Genomic DNA, 20,285 nt, shown 5'->3' with positions numbered 1-20,285 from the left:
CTTACAGGGGGGCACCATGAAAGGGTGCCAGTGCATCATAGGGCACTTACAGGGGGGCACCATGAAAGGGTGCCAGTGCATCATAGGGCACTTACATGGGGGAACCATGAAAGGGTGCCAGTGCATCATAGGGCACCTACATGGGGGCACCATGAAAGGGTGCCAATGAATCATAGGAGACTTACAGGGGGGCACCATGAAAGGGTGCCAATGAATCATAGGGCACTTACAGGGGGGCACCATGAAAGGGTGCCAATGAATCATAGGGCACTTACAGGGGGGCACCATGAAAGGGTGCCAATGAATCACAGGACACTTACAGGGGGGCACCATGAAATGGTGCCAGTTTATCATAGGGCACTTACAGGGGGGCACCATGAAAGGGTGCCAGTGCATCATAGGGCACTTACATGGGGGAACCATGAAAGGGTGCCAGTGCATCATAGGGCACCTACATGGGGGCACCATGAAAGGGTGCCAATGAATCATAGGAGACTTACAGGGGGGCACCATGAAAGGGTGCCAATGAATCATAGGGCACTTACAGGGGGGCACCATGAAAGGATGCCAATGCATCATAGGGCACTTACAGGGGGGCACCATGAAAGGGTGCCAGTGCATCATAGGGCACTTACATGGGGGCACCATGAAAGGGTGCCAGTGCATCATAGGGCACTTACAATGGGGCACCATGAAAGGGTGCCAGTGCATCATAGGGCACTTACAGGGGGGCACCATGAAAGGGTGCCAGTGCATCATAGGGCACTTACATGGGGGCACCATGAAAGGGTGCCAGTGCATCATAGGGCACTTACAGGGGGGCACCATGAAAGGGTGCCAGTGCATCATAGGGCACTTACATGGGGGAACCATGAAAGGGTGCCAGTGCATCATAGGGCACCTACATGGGGGCACCATGAAAGGGTGCCAATGAATCATAGGAGACTTACAGGGGGGCACCATGAAAGGGTGCCAATGAATCATAGGGCACTTACAGGGGGGCACCATGAAAGGGTGCCAATGAATCATAGGGCACTTACAGGGGGGCACCATGAAAGGGTGCCAGTGAATCACAGGACACTTACAGGGGGGCACCATGAAATGGTGCCAGTTTATCATAGGGCACTTGCAGGGGGGCACCATGAAGGAATGCCAATGCATCATAAGAAGTAAATAGGGTGACACCCTGATGGGATGCCAGGTCATTACCGGGGATTCATAACGTGCAAATTCACCAAACATTGCCTTTAACCTGCAGGAATGAACAAGAGAATGCTGAGAGACTCTGCAGGAGTGGGATTCATATCCAAACCTGTGAGTGTGAGGCAGACATGGTACTGAGCCACTGTGCCATCCAATGATTTGAACAACCTTCTGAACCAGAGACAGACATAAGAACATAAGAACTATAGAAACGAGAGGAGGCCATTCGGCCCATCAAGCTCGCTTGGGAAGAACTTAACTAATAGCTCAGAGTCGTTAAAATCTTATCTAGCTCTGATTTAAAGGAACCCAAGGATTCAGCTTGCATTATCATTATCAGGAAGGCTATTCCATACTCTGACTATGCGCTGTGTAAAGAAGTGCTTCCTTAAATCCAGCTTGAAATGTTCTCCCGCTAATTTCCACCTATGGCCACGAATTCGTGTATTTAAACTAATGCTGAAGTAACTATTTGGTTGAACAGCATCCAAACCTGTTAGAATCTTATATACCTGGATCATGTCCCCTCTCAGTCTCCTTTGCTTGAGACTGAACAGATTTAGCTCAAGTAACCGTTCCCCGCACATGGTAACATTGTGCTTAGAAGTCCAGCTTCTATAGATGTGTATAAGGTAGAAAAAGCCACACTCAACCGTGTGCCCCATCAGTATACATTTATTAGAATTAAATATCCTCCTTTTCAAACCATCACTATTCCGAATCTGCGTGCAAACATGGCACAAAGAAACATATACAACCAGGAAGACTGTCTCAAGTTGCACTGACTTGAAGAGCAAGCTGGGTAAAGTAATCCCTTAAAGTTGCAAAGACAACTGACAAACCTCCACTATTCACTTCTCTGGTGAACTGGATTCCCACCCCTCTCTCATATCGTGGAGGTCTTCCCACCAGCACACGTGTATGGCCCACACCTGTATGGACCTCCTGACCAAGCATGTGGCCTTTCCCACAGTGTCAATTGTGTGCCCTGTGTCTTTCCCTTAGTGTGTCCATCTGTATTGGTTTATTACTCAGTGTTTTCATCCATTGCTGCTTTGTTCCTCTCTGTGCCTGTTTGTGTGCATTCCCTTTCGATCCATGCATTCTGTGTGTTACGGATGTGATGCTGGCTATGCTCCTCCCACCCCGCCAGTCTCCTATTCTTCATCAGAGCTGCTATCATCTTCCGGCTCAGACAGGTCGGCGATGGGGAATCGCAAAATGCCTGCAACTCCACTCAGCTGGTTCAGTTCTTGGGAGAAAGAAGACGAGGTAGGTCACCTGAACTTGTCTGCAGTGGTCACAGCATTCCCATCCCAATGTCCTGCATTTAAAGACTAGATACTTACGCTCTCCAGATACATGAAGACTTGAAAATATTCTGGAACAGAAACAGTACAGGACATATGCAGTGTCCATTATTATTTTTTTACAGACTAGTGACAGAAAGGCATGTTCAGTTTTGTCAGCTGTCAGGTATAAAATACTACAAATACCAACACCATGCAAGGAAAGCTGTGGGCAGAATCACACATTTCAAAATATGTTATGTTAAAAAGGTTAAGCGCTGCCTGTCGTGAAGAACACAAATGGCAGGCAGCTGTGTTGCAATCAACCTTTAAATGAATGAATTAGAAAACTTATTAGTACAGACGCTCCTCTATTTATGAACGCGTTACGGTAGAGAATGCCCATTCATAACTTGAAATGTCCGTAAGTCTTTATTCAACATCATTTTAAAGGTATACGCAAGTACAAAGAACTAGGATACTGGGGAGTACGAACGCTACGCTGCTGCGCGGTGGGAATAGCCGGCAGGAGTCATACTAGGTAGAATTGGCATGCAGAAAAAAAATTGTTGCGGATAGGAAACGGGAGCCCAACAAATACAATTTGGACTTACGGTCCTCTTCGTTCATATGTCTGAAAGTTCATAACTAGAGGAGGGTCTCTATTACAGACCTGAGGTGATGACTTGTATTAAGCCAGCAAATACAAAGCTTTTCATTCTACTAATAAACAGTCTAAAAGTATACTGTTGCTATTGTAACTGTACATCAATGTTTCTCAACTCAGTCCCTAGGGACCCCTTTATATTTTTTGCTCCATCCCAGCAAAAATGTGAAGTCTGGTATGGAGCTGGGAGAGAGCAAAAACATGGGTTGAGAAGCACCACTGATGATAAATGTGCTACTCTCCCTCCAATGTGCTGTGGAAAAGAAGTGCTGCTTTGTTTCATACATCACTGAATAGGCAAGATAGTTTTTTTTGCCTAATTTTGTTTGTGTGTGTGCACACGCTTCACATATAAACAGAGTAATTGGACTATTCCCTTTTATAAAGGTACCACCGTCAAACAGCTCTTTCCCCACTGCACCTGTCATTACCTAACTGTCCCCGCATTGTCTCTCACGCTGTCCACAAGCTTCACGTATCGACCTCGGGTTGCCACATCCTGGTGCCTGGTGAGACACACATAAAGGCTGATGACCCGGAACTGAGGTCCACTCTGCTCTAGCCACAGGATCAGCACATGCTTACCTGAAAAGCTCATCGCTGATTAACAGGATGTCAATAGCCATCGCCTCATTGGCCTTCTCCACGTGTGCCAGTCTGAAATGATTATGGTGTGCAATGTAGTTACATTTCTGCGGAGGTGCGTGTCAGGCTATGGTACATATGACTATAATTGTCAGGCTAATTGTATGTAGGACTATAACTCAGGCTTGGCTATGATAGGGTATGCTAATGCTATTGCCCATTAACAAAAACAAAAGGTATGATACGCTGAAGTAAGGTGCTGCTGGTGGTTAAAAGGAGCTCGCCGGTTCTATTGATGATAGGACCTTTCTTAAACAGTCTCAGACCATGAAGTAGGAAGTCAATTCACTTATAGCTCAGTAGCGGAATCAGTATTTTTTCCACACCGTGAATGCAATGTTTTCCTTGGGTTTCACGTGTTTGCTGTTTGGGGGGCTATACGCAGTCTTCTTGGGCTACTTCTGATTGGCGAGCATGACTGGCACGCGAGCCGCACGGCCCTTGTGATTGGTGAGAATGACTTTCTCACAGGGAGCACGGCATGAATTTGTAAAACTATTCTCACAGCAGTTTTAAACCCTGGGTCTGATGTGCTGTATAATGCATATCCTAAATTGCAGCCGCCAAATCTAGACTCGTCCATCAGATTGCCAAACAGAGAAACGTGATTCCTCACTCCAGAGAGCACGTCTCTCCACTGCTCTAAAGTCCAGTGGCGGTGTGCTTTACACCGCTACATGCGACGCTTTGCATTGCACTAGGTGATATAAGGCTTGCAGCTGCTGGGCCATGGAAACCCATTCCATGAAGTTCTCCACGCACTGTTCTTCAGCTAATCTGAAGGCCATAGGAAGTTTGGAGGTCTGTAGCTATTGACTCTGCAGACAGTTGGTGACACACGGTGTGCCTCAGCATGCATTGTCCTCGCTCTGTGATTTTATGTGACCTACCACTTCATGGCTGAGTTGCTGTTGTTCCCAATTGCTTCCACTTTGTTATAATACCACTAACAGTTGACTGTAGAATATTTAGTAGCAAGGAAATTTCACAAATGGACTTACTGCACAGGTGGCATCTTATCACGGTACCACGCTTGAATACACTCCTGAGAGTGACCCATTGTTTCACAAATGTTTGTAGATGCAGTCTGCAGGCCTAAGTGCTTCATTTAATACACCTGTGGCTATGGAAGTGATTGGAATACCTGAATTCAATGATTTGGAGGGGTGTCCCAATACTTTTGGCAATGTGGGAGACCATCAGCAAAATCCTGCATCCCCCCACATAACGGAAGAATTGTTCGTTTGTACAAGGGTAATATTCCATTAAAACAGCATTTGCCTGGTACTCCTGCTGTGTGGTAACTAGGCTGTAATGAAAAGGTATCCCATAGCATTGAGTTTCCAACTGCAGCACAATGCAACGTGTGCTATCACAGTTCATTTAGCACAACAGAAAATAAGCACAGGATGGGAGGCAGGGGGATAATGTCTGCACATGGTGTGTGGGCCAGTTCAGGAGAACCGAAATCTTTCATACTCGCAGTCAGTAGCCAGGAAAATTGAGTGACCTCAGGGGCAGACTGTTCAGGTCCAAAAAGTAAACACTCAGACCAAGATTTTGTTTAAGCCAAACAGTTGATTATAATGAATGCAAAAAGAGGTTGAAAAAAGTTGGTTTGGATTTTTACTTTCTGCACCGATAGGGTGAAGTCTCGATTGTCCAATAGAAATGCTCCTAAACTCAAGAGTTATAGGTAAATTAAACCCAGATAACTGAGAAATCCTGCTTCGTGGAACCTCCCCCTGAACTATCCACTTCTGAGTGATGTAAAATGTAAGAACAAGCAATTGTATACACAAGCCATTATGTCACTAATAAGATAACACTGTGTACGGGAAGCTGGAGATATCTGACCATACGCAAGCGTGAAACAGTAATGTGTGAAACAAATGTAAAAAGAGGTACAGCAGCAGTGTTGTCCTTATTACTACTGTTGTAGTCATTATAAATAATAATAATTTTTTTATTATTATTATTAATAATAATAATAATAATACAAAAAACGAAAATCACACCTATGTCACAATTTGCAGTAAGACTAAAGAAATGAAAAGGAACTTTGGATATTTAAGTACAGAAAATAAATTTAAAGCAGCATAAAGCTGTCGTTTCCTACCCGTAAACAGCTCTGTCTGGCTCATGCTGCAGCATCTTGTGAAAATCCTCCAGAGCTTTAACCTCCCCTGCTGCCTACGAATGAGAGGTGTTACACACGCCGTTAACTCATGCAGCTAAACCAACTGTATCATTAGGAAATCAGGCAGTCAGTGAAATTATTTATTTACAAATAAATATTCAGAAGGCATTAGAAATACTGCCAGTAGATAAGATACTTACCTTGGTGTCAGAAAGTCTACTTGTGACAGCTGGGTCAGTCAAGATTTCTTCAGGAAAAAAACATCTTGTGTAAAAGTTTCATTCCTTTCAATTTTTTATTATAGATACATACTAAGCATTTGCTGGTGCTACCTTTGCTGCCTACCTTTCAGAGAGTATTTATGCCCAGAGGAGGAGTGGACCAGCATGAATTTGGGCCTGTTCTCCAGCAGCACCTTGCAGTCCTGCCGCACTGCCTCTCGGAATAAGTAGCTAATGAACTGATCTTTCACAAAACCGGGACTGGCCACCAGGACACATTTCACCACTAAGAGAAAAAAGAAATGCACTGCTGGAGATAAAAAGGAAGAACGACATTCGTATGGAAAGTCGCAACAGAAAGCATGGTTTACCATCAAAGTTGATGTGTCTAAGTATTCCTTGCATCACTGCTTCATAGAATCTCTCTAAGGCCTGAAAGTCAATATTAATCAAGTCAAAACAAAATTCAGAGTCAGACGTATTCACCAGGGACTCAACAAGTCTGACGATTTTGTTGTGGTGAATTTGTAACAATGACTACATTTAACTATCTAATAAACACCACACAAAACTTAACATAAAAAATATGCAAGACACACAGGAATCAGACTGTATAAAATATACAATGTATGCGATACACAATATGATATAACTGAAGAACTGACATGAAATGATATCTAATTAGGTGCCCTAACTAATGGGATAACCAAGATAAGTGAATGGTCATGCTGGCCGAAACTCATGGGAGAGAATGCATGTGTTTCTCGTCACACTTAATTCCTGTGACTTTGTCGTTACCTTGTCATGTTGGGCACAGCTGCCCTTCCTCTTGCGTGGGATGGTGACCTCCACCTTCGCTCTCAGCAGGGTCATGGCAGGAGTGACCAGCACCAGATTGGCCAGGCCCTCCTGCATCACCACGGCTGCCACGTCTGCCTTCTGAGCTGGGTCACAGGCCTGCTCTGCAAAGACCACATATCAAGTCAAGTCAAGTGAGCTGTACCGTCATACCATCCATATACAGGTACACAGTGGCACAAGACAGCATTCTCCCGGGGGAGGGGAGGTTTACAGTACTTAAATTGGAAAACACTGGACAGGGGAGCTGGACACAAGGAAAACACTTTCACCAGAAGACGAAAGTCAAAATCATTTCAATCAAGCAACAAAAGATTACAAATAAAGAACCTTCAAATGCAAATTACCCAAGACAGAGACATGTACCTATTCTGTCCAACACGACACTGTCCCAAACTTTCTTGGCCAGAGTGAATTTTCTGTTCAGTTCCAGTTCTATGGTATGATATGCCCCCATCTAAGAGTGAAAGGAAGGCATTAGACCAATATTACTTTGAACAGACAGATAGGGGGCAGACAGCAGCTTTATGCCAAAGCAATGTATGTATAAAAAGCAGTTTGCATGCTTTTTAAATATACTTTAGCATACATAGCACATTTTAAGCTGGGCTCTAGAGAGAGTGAGCTGTAGTATTTTTTTTTTTATTACATATGTATGTACACGTTATTTGGATGTCTTGACTGAAATTACTTGTTAATACACCTGAATTTACAATAAAACTATCAAGGTGGAAGTGTTTGATTCATCATATTTAATAAAATAGTAATATAATAAAAATTTCATTTAAAGAGCAAACGCTAAATCGACACTTTGTATTTGAAGATTCTTTTTTTTTTTTAAGCCAAAACAGCTGTTATACCTATTTACAGTATCCTTGTTTAGGAACATCAACTTATAACCATAGTCAACTCTTTGATACCTCTAATATGTAAGAAAAAAAGTCATAAATTAATTAAGGGCTTTTCCGAGACATCCGGTTCTGGTCACATCTGTTCTAATTAGAATCAAAAGTGTCACACAATACTGAACTCATGAACAACTTTTGCCATCAGAATTATTCACTATATACCCATAGTTAGCGCTTTCTGACCTTAACATACTGGTTCTCCTGAATGTTGGTCCCTTTCACTCTCAGCTGGCAAGCCTGGGAGTCAAAGTCAATAGTCTCCACACACAGGGTAAGGGTGGTGCGTACTCGGCTGCTGCCCACGCTGCCCGTGGACGACTCTGTCTGCACCTTCCTGGGATAAGTGGGAAAACATGAGCCTGGATTTGGCAGATATCCAGCTAAGATGATACAGGACAGGGGAAGATCTCACCTGAAGGTTGAGGCCCTTAGACTGTCTCCCACCTGGAGCAGGTTGTAGGTGTGCCACATGTCCTCTGCCTCCTCGGGAATCAGTGTCACCTGTCTGAGGCATTAGACATAACAAAAACATTTATGTGACATAGACAAAGATGAAAATCTTGGTGATGCAATAAATCAGTTTCACAATTGGGGATTGAGAAAAAAAATACAATAATAAAAGTTAACAAGAACCATGTCCCGTTTTGTTTTTGAAGTTTTTCTAATATTACTTATTTAGCCTGTAGTATACTACATAGCTTATATAATATTAGAGCTCTATTGATAAGCAATCTCTATGGAGAAAAATGCGACGCGATTAGAGTAAAACATACGTTGCCGCTGGATCGTCCAAATACTACATCGTAAGATGGTTTATATTATGCCTCGATTATTTATTTATTCGTTTTTTTTTTTTTTACCGAAACAATTAAGTCATTCCCAACATTACGGATTATTCCAATACACAGCTGACGTGGTTAGGTACCCTTCAGACTCGCCAATGAACTATGGTGTCTTTTAACACATTAAATATCTGACGCAAACCTTCAGTGCTTCCAAAACCGATTACATTTAGTTTACTAGTTTTCTAAAATGTTAGATTTAGTTTAAGTGAGTAATGAACAGCTAAATGCTAGCCACGTAAGCCTGTGAGGAAAATGAGTAATGCTACATGAATCGACTTACCCTCCATTATCTTTCTCTATATCTTTATGTAAGAGCTTCATGCTGAAATAACTCCGTAATGACGATAACCTGTTGTATTTGTTGTTTAATAGTTCGTCACTTCATTGCCTTTGCCGAGCGAATACAACTATAACGAACTTTTACTTAAAAATGAATCAGTCTAACATTACGTCGCGAAAATTGTACGTCATCCTGTTACAACATGCAGGAAGAAACGATGGTTCATTCTCCGATGTCCACTATAGAGGCGTGTTCCCGCTAAATCCTAGAGGGTTTATGGGTGTTTTACAATTCGTCAAGTGTATGAGGATTGTCTTACAAATAGTTTGAGCCTTTTATGCATACTTTTAAGTCCGCATTTCTGCCGATTTTGCTTGAGGTAATTACCCATAGTTCATAGCATTGTGACGTACAGCACGGGGTTACTAGGGGAAGTCCGGAAGTGTAAACGGTAAATTAATAATTTCTTTTAATTATTGCTTACTGATGCTGTTTTGACAAGAAAATAGTACATTTATTATTTGACAATTACCTCTCGTCCACTTTGACGTGATGTGCTGTTCCATTCCTATTAATATCATATCGAGCCCTTACAGCCTCTCGCACTCAGTCTGGGAGATTCAGGGCGTATGGGGAACTTTGGGATGGGCCTGATGCGGCTTTCATCCTTTGACATCTCCGTCGACTATACAATGCAGTGCCAGATTATAATTATAGCATAATATTCCAGTGCCAGATTGTAATTTACAATGAATCTACATGAAACAATATAGTTTATCCGGATAATTTCGGATATGATTTTTACAAGTCAAACAGAACTTTAACACTACAATTCCATCCATCCATCCATTTTCCAAACCGCTTATCCTACTGGGTCGCGGGGGGTCCGGAGCCTACCCCGGAAGCTATGGGCACAAGGCAGGGAACAACCCAGGATGGGGGGGCAGCCCATCGCAGGGCACACTCACACACCATTCACTCATACATGCACTCCTACAGGCAATTTAGTAACTCCAATTAGCCTCAGCTTTGGACTCTGGGGGGAAACCGGAGTACCCGGAGGAAACGACATGGGGAGAACATGCAAACTAAACACACATGTGACCCAGGCGGAGATTCAAACCCGGGTCCCAGAGGTGTGAGGCAACCATGATATGTTTATAATGTTTTAAATTTAAAAATTACAAAAAAAATAGAAATTGAGTTTAAAAAGTTCTTAATTTATACTAGTCTCTGTGTATAATATACAAAACACATTAATAATACATTTCTATTGTTTAAAATAGTCTGGCACGTTTTTTTCTTGTGTTCACACTTTATTATGTCATTATGTCACAATAACTCACTATAAGGTGAAAGTTAAGCTGCACAATGTTACCCATTGGCCGAAATCGTGTCTGTTATTTGATACCTATGCGGAATCCTGTCCAATAAAAATCCGAGATTTCTGTTCGAATTTAACCAGCAGACCAATCGCTTACGAGCGCTTACGTCATAGAGCGCTTACGCCCTCCGAATCACTGCTCTTTGGAAGTTCTGAAACAGGAAGAAAAGAAGAAGAGGCATTACAATACGCCTCGAAATATATTCTTAAAGTGATTCACTCGGATATCTTTATATTTTCGTTGTGCTGAAAGAAAAAAAACAATTCGTTGACTCTGTTCGCTAGTATCTGGCCAATTAAAGAGTTGAGCACCCTACCCCATTGTTGGGGTCGTAGCCTGTAAGTTCGAGATATTAACGATTAAGAATAACGAAACGCGAAAAACCGACTGAAAACTACAAAGTAGTAAAATGGCGGAGCCAGAAAAATTAAATATTGATTCCATCATTCAGCGTCTTCTTGAAGGTAGGAATCGTAAAATTTCATATAACCACTGTAAAATTTCGTAAAATGACCAAATTTACTAAGATCTTGGGGAGAGTGGAAGCGTACGACGATCCTACAAGTACCTCACAGCTCCGCGTTTTTAAGTCCTTGAGGGTCTCCTGAAATGAATCTGTTACTACTGTTTGCAGTGAGATGCCGCTGCTATCTTGCATGAAATAATTGCAGGGGGTAGGTAATGATGAAAATACTGAGGAAAACATTTTGATGTTGCACGTCTCCGTTAAAAGTAGCGAGGCTGTGGATCTTGGAATGACTGACGCTTTGGATGGGAAATCACTGGCAATGTTTGTCTGTCTGGGGTAGTTGTGAAAGACCATTGTATTGTTTAGTTGTCCTGCGTGCCTTTTTAGAATGTACGTGCTTTGGAAACGATTTAGGGTAAAAACGCAAACACAGTTGAGACGCTTAATTTAATACTTTGAAGTTTATTTTTTTATTAGATATTATAGTGTTCAACTTATCCTTAAGTCAGCACTGTTGCTTCACACCCTTGGAACCTGGGTTCAAGTCTGCCAGGGTTCCCCGTGTGGAGTTTGCATGTTCTCCTCATGTCGTCTTGCCCCCCCCTAGTCCGAAAAAGATGGCTGAGGCTGATTGAAGTTATCATATTGCCTATAGGCAGGAGTGTGTGAGTGTGCCCTGTAATGGGTTGGCACCCCATCCTGGGTTGTTCCATGCCTTGTGTCCATAGTGTCCAGGATAGGTTCTAGACACCTTACAACCCTGAATAGGACAAGTGGTTTCAGGAAATGGGAGTGTGGAATTTATTTAATTTTGACATTAAGCCAAGATTGAGGAACAGGTTGATTGGACAGAACCGCCACGCAGCATAAGTTTTTAGAACAAGGGTGGCAGTATAATGGAGGAAATTGCATGTAAATTCTGAAACACCCTTAACCAGAGGGATATGTGATTGTATCATTCTGATCGTTGTGCTTGTAAGCCCCAAATTAAGCAGCTAAGGTAAAAACAGTAAGGTAGCACTCAAAGCCTGAGAGGTTGGACTTCCTGGATTTGGGTGAATCCTTCAGGTAAACAACCAGGACAAATCCCGGGCCAAGAGCTTAGTGAAAGATCCACTCAGTCTCTTCTGGGCATCTGGGTGATGCACAGGATGCATTTTCTAAGAAATGTCTTGCACTTGTATATTCTGCTTACTCCACACAAGTTCAGAACATTCTGTCATTTCATTTTTGTTTTGTTTCCTTTCATTGCATGGGCAGTTTCCCATCTTACTGTATGTGTGGGAAGGACACCTGTTTTACTTGTGATGATATGGCAGCCGATGCCAAATTAAAAGAAATTACAAAAGGAATAATAGCATGTCATACCAAACCTAATACTATGTGCAGTGCCGAGTCGACAGTTCACCTCTCTGTGGAATGTGGGAGGGAACCAGATAAAGGACCATACAAACACTGGCAGTATGCTGTGCGTAAATGTAACATTAATTATGCCTGGAAACGCCACACCTTAGTGATAAGATTACATGGAAAATGCTGTGTATGCCTGATAGACAGTGAGTGATTATGGGATTTAACCACCCTAATCCAGGTTCCAACTTGCGTGCAATACTGTAATGCTATTCAGTTTTTTTTTTTCCTTTTCTTCTGAAGTGCATTGTTTTTATTTAATCATACTTCACTGTGGTGCTTGACCCTCTACAGTTAAAGGCTCCCGGCCAGGCAAGAATGTCCAGCTTACGGAAAATGAAATTCGTGGCCTTTGTCTCAAGTCCCGTGAGATTTTCCTCAGTCAACCAATTTTGCTTGAACTTGAGGCACCACTCAAGATCTGTGGTGAGTTGAAGGGCTTGTTGGGTCATCTCAAGGTAATGATGATGATGCCATCTGTAAAATAAAATAAATAATAACCCCCCTGAAAACGACAGGTGGATTTATTTATTCTCGAGTTGAATGATGGGGTAGTTGAGTGCCTTTTCTAAAATCTAAAATGTGTGCCTCTACTATGATGTAGTTTTGGGCTTTATACTGGTTTTAATTTTCCATATGGTATGAATTTTTCATACACCACTATACCTTAGCATAGATTGAATAACAGCTGTAACTCTTCAATAGGCAGGAAATTAAATATTATTCGCTGCTAGAAGTGCTATGGATTGCTGTGCAGAGTGTATTGCGAGGGGACCCCTGTTAATGGTGCGTACCGTTCTTACTAATAGTAAAACTTTATAATGCGATAATTCTCCATATATAACCCTTCAGTATTGCAGAATTTATAGTTACTGCTTCAGTTTGTGCCTGAAAACTTAGATTATGCGTAATGATAAATTACAGGTACCTTGTAATTCTTCTCTTCACCTACCCTATCTTGTGCTCCATATCTTGGGGTCACGGTGCAGGGGCAGCCAACATGTGGTGCCCTTGGAGCTGAGGGTTAAGGGTCTTGCTCAGGGGTCTAGAGAGATGCGACTATTCTGCCTAGACCGGGCTTGAACTGGCAATCTTTAGATCACGGGCACAGAGACTTAGCCCTCTGAGCCAATCTGCAATTAAATGCATCTAGGTAAAGCAAAATCCCTAATATTATTATTTTTTCATTGGGTTCATTGGGTAATTATTAAAATCATACCAATTTAAGCAAATATTTTACCAAGAAAAATATACTGTAGTCAACAAAACATGTCTCTATGGAATTCAATGCTGTATGCTGATATAATCAATAACGTGTGACTATCTAGCTATATACACATTATTAATCTAATAAAATGAGTGAAACAATTCTTATCCAGCTAAGTGTATGGTTATAATCGATAACACATATACTGTGACACCGCCAAAAACTAACAAAAAATATTGTGACACAAATTTTTGGTCATACTGCCCAACACTTCTATGATGCTGTCTATTGAAAGACCTCCAAAACTTAGAATTGACAATTAATTAATAATTAACAGATTTCTTACAGGTATTACTGAAAAAAACATCTATGTAGCTGAACTTGAAATATGTATCATACTGTTGGCGAATCTCCTGTTTGCCTGCCTCTTTCTAAATTAAATCTTTGTTGCTATGGCTACATAGGTGATGTCCATGGACAGTACTATGACCTCTTGCGGCTCTTTGAATACGGAGGCTTTCCCCCAGAGAGCAACTACCTGTTCCTCGGGGACTATGTGGACCGAGGCAAGCAGTCGCTGGAGACCATCTGCCTGCTGCTGGCCTACAAAATAAAATTCCCTGAGAATTTCTTTCTTCTGAGGGGCAACCACGAGTGTGCCTCCATCAACCGCATCTACGGCTTTTATGATGAGTGTAAGCGAAGGGTGCTGAGGCAGTGTGACTCCATCAGCCATGTGTGTGGCTATTATAAATGAGTGTGTGTGAAGGGTGCCAGGGCTGTGCTCACACAGTGCTCTGTATGGTGTCTCACTTTCACTGTTTTGATTTAGTGGTATGTAGTGAATTCCTTAGGTACTCTAATATTTACGCTTGTTGGTACCCTTCAGGTAAAAGACGATATAACATCAAGTTATGGAAGACTTTCACTGACTGCTTCAACTGCCTTCCTGTGGCTGCGATTGTGGATGAGAAGATTTTTTGCTGCCATGGAGGTATGTTGTCCATTTCTCTTTCTCTGTGTGTGTTTTGGAAGGGTGTCTGAATGCAGGCGAGTCAATAATGTTCCCCATGGGTGTGGATTCTCTCTTGGCTGTGTCACCTTATTTTTACCAAGCAAGGTAAATGTTTTGAGGTGTCTCCTGCTAGAAACGTGATGTTTATCTCCATTCTCATGTCCAGATGCTACTATAATCAACGTCTTTGGTAGAAATGGCTTTAGTGTAGCTATGAATTATGCCCACTGAATGTCAGTACAGTCCACTGGATCAGAAACTCTCCATTAGGTGTTTAGGAAATATATTCTTAGCTGGAACACAAAATCACATAATTTCAGGTCAGTTTTTAACGAAAACAGCTAATCGTTGTTTTGCATTATGTTGATTGCACTTGACCCATAGCATTTGAATACCAGTTTCCTTTACCTCTATCTCCATGTTCTAGGTCTATCCCCAGACCTGCAGTCAATGGAGCAGGTGCGCCGGGTAATGCGTCCCACAGACGTGCCTGACCAGGGTCTGCTGTGCGACCTGCTGTGGGCCGACCCGGACAAGGATGTGCTGGGCTGGGGTGAGAATGACCGCGGAGTGTCCTTCACATTTGGAGCAGATATGGTGGCCAAATTCCTGCAGAAGCATGACATGGACCTCATCTGCAGGGCACATCAGGTCAGTAACAAAAAAATGACATACAGTTATCTGGGGCTGGACAATTTATCGATTTGAAATAGAGATCCGATTTGAAACAACGCAATTCGCAAATCTGGGATATGCATTATACAGCACATCTGACCCAGGATTTAAAACTGTCCCAAGAATAGTTTTATAAATTCATGCCATCCTCCTTGTATCACAGTCATTCTCGCCAATCAGAAGTGCTGTGCTCCTCGGTGTGCCAGTCATGCTCACCAATCAGAAGTGGCCTAAGGCGACTGTGTATATGCCCACAAACAAGAAACAGCTGCAGAATCTCATATTTTTTTTCTTTTGGAATTTTTACTTTTATTACTGTAACACAGCCACCGCTTTTGTGGTGATTGATCTATGTTCGATTCTCTGCTAAATTAAAAATATGGTATGCACATACACTAACAAATATTAAATAGTATTAATATTTGTATTTTATAATTTTATGTGATGCAAAGAAAATTTTAGTTTTTTTTTTAATGTATTTTTGACTTGCACAAAAATGTTCCCTTAATTGTTTGCGGCCAACATCAAATTTGCGAATCTGGAGGGGCAACTATAGGGCTGCACAATTTGGAGAAAATATTTAATGGTCATTTATTTGGCAAAAAAGAGCTGGGTCGCTAGCACCCCAATTAATGGTAAAGTGACTGTGTGTTCACGTGCAAACAGCGCTCGACCACCTTTTTACCCTTAGTACTGTAATAGTGTTTCCTGAAAGTTCCATGTGTGCAAGGGTTAATATTAATAGATTTTTTTGGAAAAAGGAGAGGAAAAAAAGCACCTTGGCTTGGGTACACTGCGCATCTTTGTCTCTAAACAGCTTCACTCATGTTTTAGCTGTCTCTGTGATCATGGAATCTTGTGTTCCTCACAGTAACTTTTAAATTCTTCAGTGCTGTTAATTTTAGCATTTATAATAATGAACCTGAGTGTTATTTGCAAATATTCCCATCTGCTGGGATATTCTACCCCTAACCTTTTAGAATGTGAAGGGAGGACTGTATAGTATTTATGCTCAGTGACAAATCCTGAGCACCCAGACGGAGTAATGGAAATGAAATGAATGTGCACATCATGTGACTGTATTGCAATTATTAATATATCAGGTCAAACAGACAATCGAGTTCACAGTATGGACACTCTCTGCTGGTCCCATGTCAGTAGGGTGTGCCCCCCCCCGGCCTGTATGTATGTGACAATGCAGTGTGGGAGGGAGTCATACAGCTGTTGTATTTTCTCCTGCAGCAAGTCGGTCCACAGCTGTTGTAACTGGCCCACGAGATCCTGCAGATTGGAACTGGGTCTGACTTGATGTCCTAGCTGATCCCACATTGGGGAAAGATCGGGGGACCTGGATGGCCACGGAGGGAATTCATAGTCCATAGACACCTGTGCTGCATGTGGACAGGCATTATCTTGTTGATAGACTGTATCTGGGTGCTGTCTCAGGATGGGCAAGACATGTGGATGCAGGATGTCACTGATGTAGCACTGTGCCATCAGGGTCCCCCAAATCACTACCAGAGATGACCTGATGTCATACCCTATGGCTCCCTACACCGTGATGCCAGGAATAACACTGGTTCGTCTCTCCACAATATTGCCAGGATTGGTCCTCTCCCCTCGATGCCGCCATACACGGCGGTCATCCTTTTTTAATGCAGAACTGAGATTCATCACTGAACATGGTACAGTGCTTCTTCTCATTAGTCCATGTCTCCGGCTAACGGCACCACTCCAAACACTGCCATCCCTGTGCTGGTGTTAATGGCACCCTACACATGTAACGGTGAACCAGTAGTCCGGCTGGTGCCAGTCGTTGAGACATGGTGTGAGATGACATGGGGTGTTGTGCAGAGTCCTATACCTGTGTCTTGATAGCAGGTACAGATGTGATGGGGTTTTGTAAGGCTTGGTGCACGATACAGCGATCCTCCCTTGGTGCGGTCTGTCTTAGTGGACCGGAACCTTCACAACGTGTGTGGATGCTCTCATGTGCTCATTGGTTTCAACATCGGGTGACTGCATGCCCCACATGCTGGGCAGTTGCATGATACGACCACCCGGCTTCATCCAAACCCACAATACGACCCCTATCAAACTCCGTGAAGTGCTGGTAGTGCTGTGTAATGTGTCTGAGGCATCCTCTGTCTGGTGACTAGACGTGCCAGCTCCTTGCAAAGCAAATCATTTACATACACATGCAAACCAGGTATCAAATTACAGTAAAACCTTGGATTGAAAGTAACTCCATCTGCGAGTGTTTTGCAAGATGAGCAGAAACTAAAATTTTAACTTGATAAACAAGCACGGTCTTCCAATACGAGTAGTACGTGTACACTTCGTACGCGGAGCATCATATGATCACGTCTGAGCCAATGGTTGTTCTCTCTCTCAGTGCAGGATTGTGGGTAATCATTTCCCAGGCTAGGTGTCAGTCAGCATGCCTCACTCATATAGTCAAGATTTAGTAGAAAGGCACCACCCAAATAAAGCTGTAACAGTGCGAGCAATGAATCCGTTTAACGGCAATGCAATGTTACATTTCCGCGAAATCTTCAAAAGGAGGCAAAAGCAGCTGTCACTGGATATGTTCCTGATTAGTCGCACAAAAAGAAGATTCCAATGAGCCAATAGATAGCAGGGAATCCGTTAGTTATAGTGAAAGTCGTCCTACAAAATAACCCTCCGCCTGTCCTCTCTCTCTCGTCTCCCTCACATCAGCCACACTTCTTTTCAAAGGTAAAGTGCAGGTTAGTTTGTTTTATGTATTTTCAGTTATGCTCGCAAACCAAGGTACCACTGTACATCCAAATTGGACCATTACTTCTGGGTGCTTAACTTTTTTTTTTTTTTTTTTTTTTTTTTTGGTCAGTGTATATGCTTATATCCTCACTGCCTGCACTGCATTACACACAGGCCATACGTAATTGCCTAAATAATTTTTAAATTGCTTTGTTTTAAGGGGTCTTGATATAGCAGCTACACTGTTCCATTGTGTGACTGAACAAAGCTGCATGAAAGTTGCACTGTGGCTGGGTAATCTCTACTGAAATGGAAAATTATAGCTGTTGTTTTGAGGAAATAAACTCGGACATTATCCACAGTGTGCATTTTGTAATCCCTTGGCATGCACTGTGCATATCCCTTTTGTTTTGTTTGCATTAGGGATAGTGCCAACTGAATGCACGGTGAATCCTTGTGTGTGTGAACAGTGTATTGACCCCTGGTTTCTTCTGTAGGTGGTGGAAGACGGCTATGAGTTCTTTGCAAAGCGACAGCTGGTCACACTTTTCTCAGCCCCAAACTACTGTGGCGAGTTTGATAATGCTGGAGCCATGATGAGTGTTGATGAGACACTCATGTGTTCCTTCCAGGTAAGATTTATTCCTCTTCCTGACACGGCCTGCCCGTCATTCAGGACATTCAAAGTACACCTAAGTATCCTCTTTATCCCCCCCCCCCCCAATTTCCCTCCTGCAGATCCTCAAGCCTGCAGACAAGAAGCTGTATGCTTACGGATCAGGGGGCGTGGGCTCCGGCCGGCCCGTCACACCCCCTAGGAATTCAAAGGCCGCAAACACCAAGAAATGACAGCAGCGACTTCACCCTTGCCGTGATTCTACCTCTCTGCCCTCTTCAATCCCAAATAGCTGCCAGCATAACTGCCCTTTTAGTTATTACACACTTTGTAACTGTTTTAGAGTTATGTTGTGTGTTGGTATAGGGGTTAGTATGTTTTCTTGGCACTGTGCCTTCGTTCATCTTCAGGACTTTTTCTTTTTAAACAGGGAAGCTGGGCTACACAAAGATGTGGAGGAACTTGATCTCTTCTGTGTTAGAGGCTCCATGCTATTTTAATGTTAAGCAGTTTTATATAAAGCAGAATCTGTTGGTTTGTGTGCCCTTGCTTACTGTGAATGGCATACCGATGGCAGGATTATGAACAGTCATCCTAGCACTATGTTCCCCTCCCCCACCCAGAACCAAGGAATAAAATTCTAAGGGGAAATAATTTGCATATGTAAATTGGGAGAATTGGGGAGGACTTTAATAGTAACAATGTTGGATAAAGATTAGTTAGTTTTAGATAACAGGTTTGAAAACATCTTCCATGCTGTTCTCTACCTTGGGGTGTGAACTCCCCAGTACTGTGAAGACTTAATTGGTCATGTTTGATTGTAAGGTGAAAGCTTTACACTGACTCAGAATATACAATTCTGTACACTAGTTCGTACTTAATTTTTAATGGATGGATTGGATCACAAACACAGATTTCTTTTTATAAGAAATCTGATCCTCCTGAGGTTTTTGGAGGAAATTATGGGAAAGTTATGTTGTTCAAAAACTTTTTAGAATAGTTCACGTCGTTTTACAGGCTATGAATTTAACTCTTTATAATAAAGGCACATAATCCTGTGTTCAGCCAAAACAGTTCATCCCTGGTCCGCATAAGACAAATTGATATTTTGTAACTTCACAAAAAGAATGTATTGAAAGTTCTAATTTCTAATTCCTCCAAATTGAAAATATTAACTTTTGTCATGGATTTAAGTGACTGAAAATAAATGTGCCATTCTTTATTTTGAATACTGAAGCCACTGAGAACCATGTTAATTTTAGGAAAATGTGCCAAAAAAATAAAGCAGACTTTGTATATTAAGGTAAATATCCAGGCAATATTCATTAGACATAAATGTAAGTTTTTAATGATCTTCCATTGTGCTTTATACAATCAAAATTCAAACTACGGTAAGTGCCATATCTGTGAATTTGCCCCAAATTGGTTTAAATATTTGTTTCAGTTGTATTTTTATTTTATATTGGGTGTCTTGCGTGCTTTGGTTTCTTCTTATTTTCATGTTTTATTTGATTGAAATTAGTCTCTTTTTGTAACTGCAACACTTCTGGTTGCAAATGTCAAAACTGTAGTTAGGACACAAATAAAATCAATTCCATTCAAAGTTTTATTGTCATATATACAAAGTGCAGAGTAGAATGAAATTCTTACTTGAATGCTTCCTTCAGAGACTAGACAATTAACAGAGGAGAGCAACATTAAAATAACTAA

The 20,285-nt window shown here is 42.1% G+C and overlaps 2 protein-coding genes across 2 annotated transcripts; one reads left to right on the top strand and one right to left on the bottom strand.

The window, feature by feature from the left end:
- Nucleotides 1–1,862: 1,862 nt before the first annotated feature.
- pelo (pelota mRNA surveillance and ribosome rescue factor) lies at nt 1,863–9,436 on the bottom strand. Its single transcript, XM_049012873.1, has 13 exons — nt 9,057–9,436; nt 8,344–8,436; nt 8,115–8,265; nt 7,390–7,480; nt 6,964–7,127; nt 6,537–6,597; nt 6,290–6,451; nt 6,145–6,191; nt 5,924–5,997; nt 3,745–3,816; nt 3,591–3,665; nt 2,553–2,584; nt 1,863–2,455 (listed from the first exon to the last, which is right to left on the bottom strand). Exons 1-13 carry the CDS (start codon nt 9,095–9,097, stop codon nt 2,361–2,363), a joined length of 1,158 nt encoding a protein of 385 aa, XP_048868830.1. The 5' UTR covers nt 9,098–9,436; the 3' UTR covers nt 1,863–2,360.
- A 1,114-nt stretch (nt 9,437–10,550) lies between these two features.
- On the top strand, nt 10,551–20,178 carry LOC125741673 (serine/threonine-protein phosphatase alpha-2 isoform-like). Its single transcript, XM_049012889.1, has 7 exons — nt 10,551–10,905; nt 12,615–12,746; nt 13,992–14,222; nt 14,417–14,521; nt 14,970–15,193; nt 18,457–18,591; nt 18,698–20,178. The coding sequence occupies exons 1-7, from the start codon at nt 10,851–10,853 to the stop codon at nt 18,806–18,808; spliced, it is 993 nt and encodes a 330-aa protein (XP_048868846.1). The 5' UTR covers nt 10,551–10,850; the 3' UTR covers nt 18,809–20,178.
- Nucleotides 20,179–20,285: the final 107 nt, after the last annotated feature.

This window comes from Brienomyrus brachyistius, chromosome 5 (assembly GCF_023856365.1).
Source record: "Brienomyrus brachyistius isolate T26 chromosome 5, BBRACH_0.4, whole genome shotgun sequence".
NCBI lineage: Eukaryota > Metazoa > Chordata > Actinopteri > Osteoglossiformes > Mormyridae > Brienomyrus > Brienomyrus brachyistius.
Note: the sequence above shows the minus strand (reverse complement) of the source record. Positions and strands in the feature narration are given on the sequence as shown.

What these genes read in the sequence shown, in the direction of transcription:
- LOC125741673 (XM_049012889.1), top strand. Translation starts at nt 10,851, where the DNA reads ATGGCGGAGCCAGAAAAATTAAATATTGATTCCATCATTCAGCGTCTT. An exon ending in GGCACCACTCAAGATCTGTG is followed by an intron (nt 12,747 to 13,991) that starts GTGAGTTGAAGG and finishes ATGGCTACATAG; the next exon opens with GTGATGTCCATGGACAGTAC. An exon ending in CACTCATGTGTTCCTTCCAG is followed by an intron (nt 18,592 to 18,697) that starts GTAAGATTTATT and finishes TCCCTCCTGCAG; the next exon opens with ATCCTCAAGCCTGCAGACAA.
- pelo (XM_049012873.1), bottom strand. Translation starts at nt 9,097, where the DNA reads ATGAAGCTCTTACATAAAGATATAGAGAAAGATAATGGAGG. An exon ending in ATAGAGAAAGATAATGGAGG is followed by an intron (nt 8,437 to 9,056) that starts GTAAGTCGATTC and finishes CTAATGCCTCAG; the next exon opens with ACAGGTGACACTGATTCCCG. An exon ending in TCTTCATGTATCTGGAGAGC is followed by an intron (nt 2,456 to 2,552) that starts GTAAGTATCTAG and finishes CTTTCTCCCAAG; the next exon opens with AACTGAACCAGCTGAGTGGA.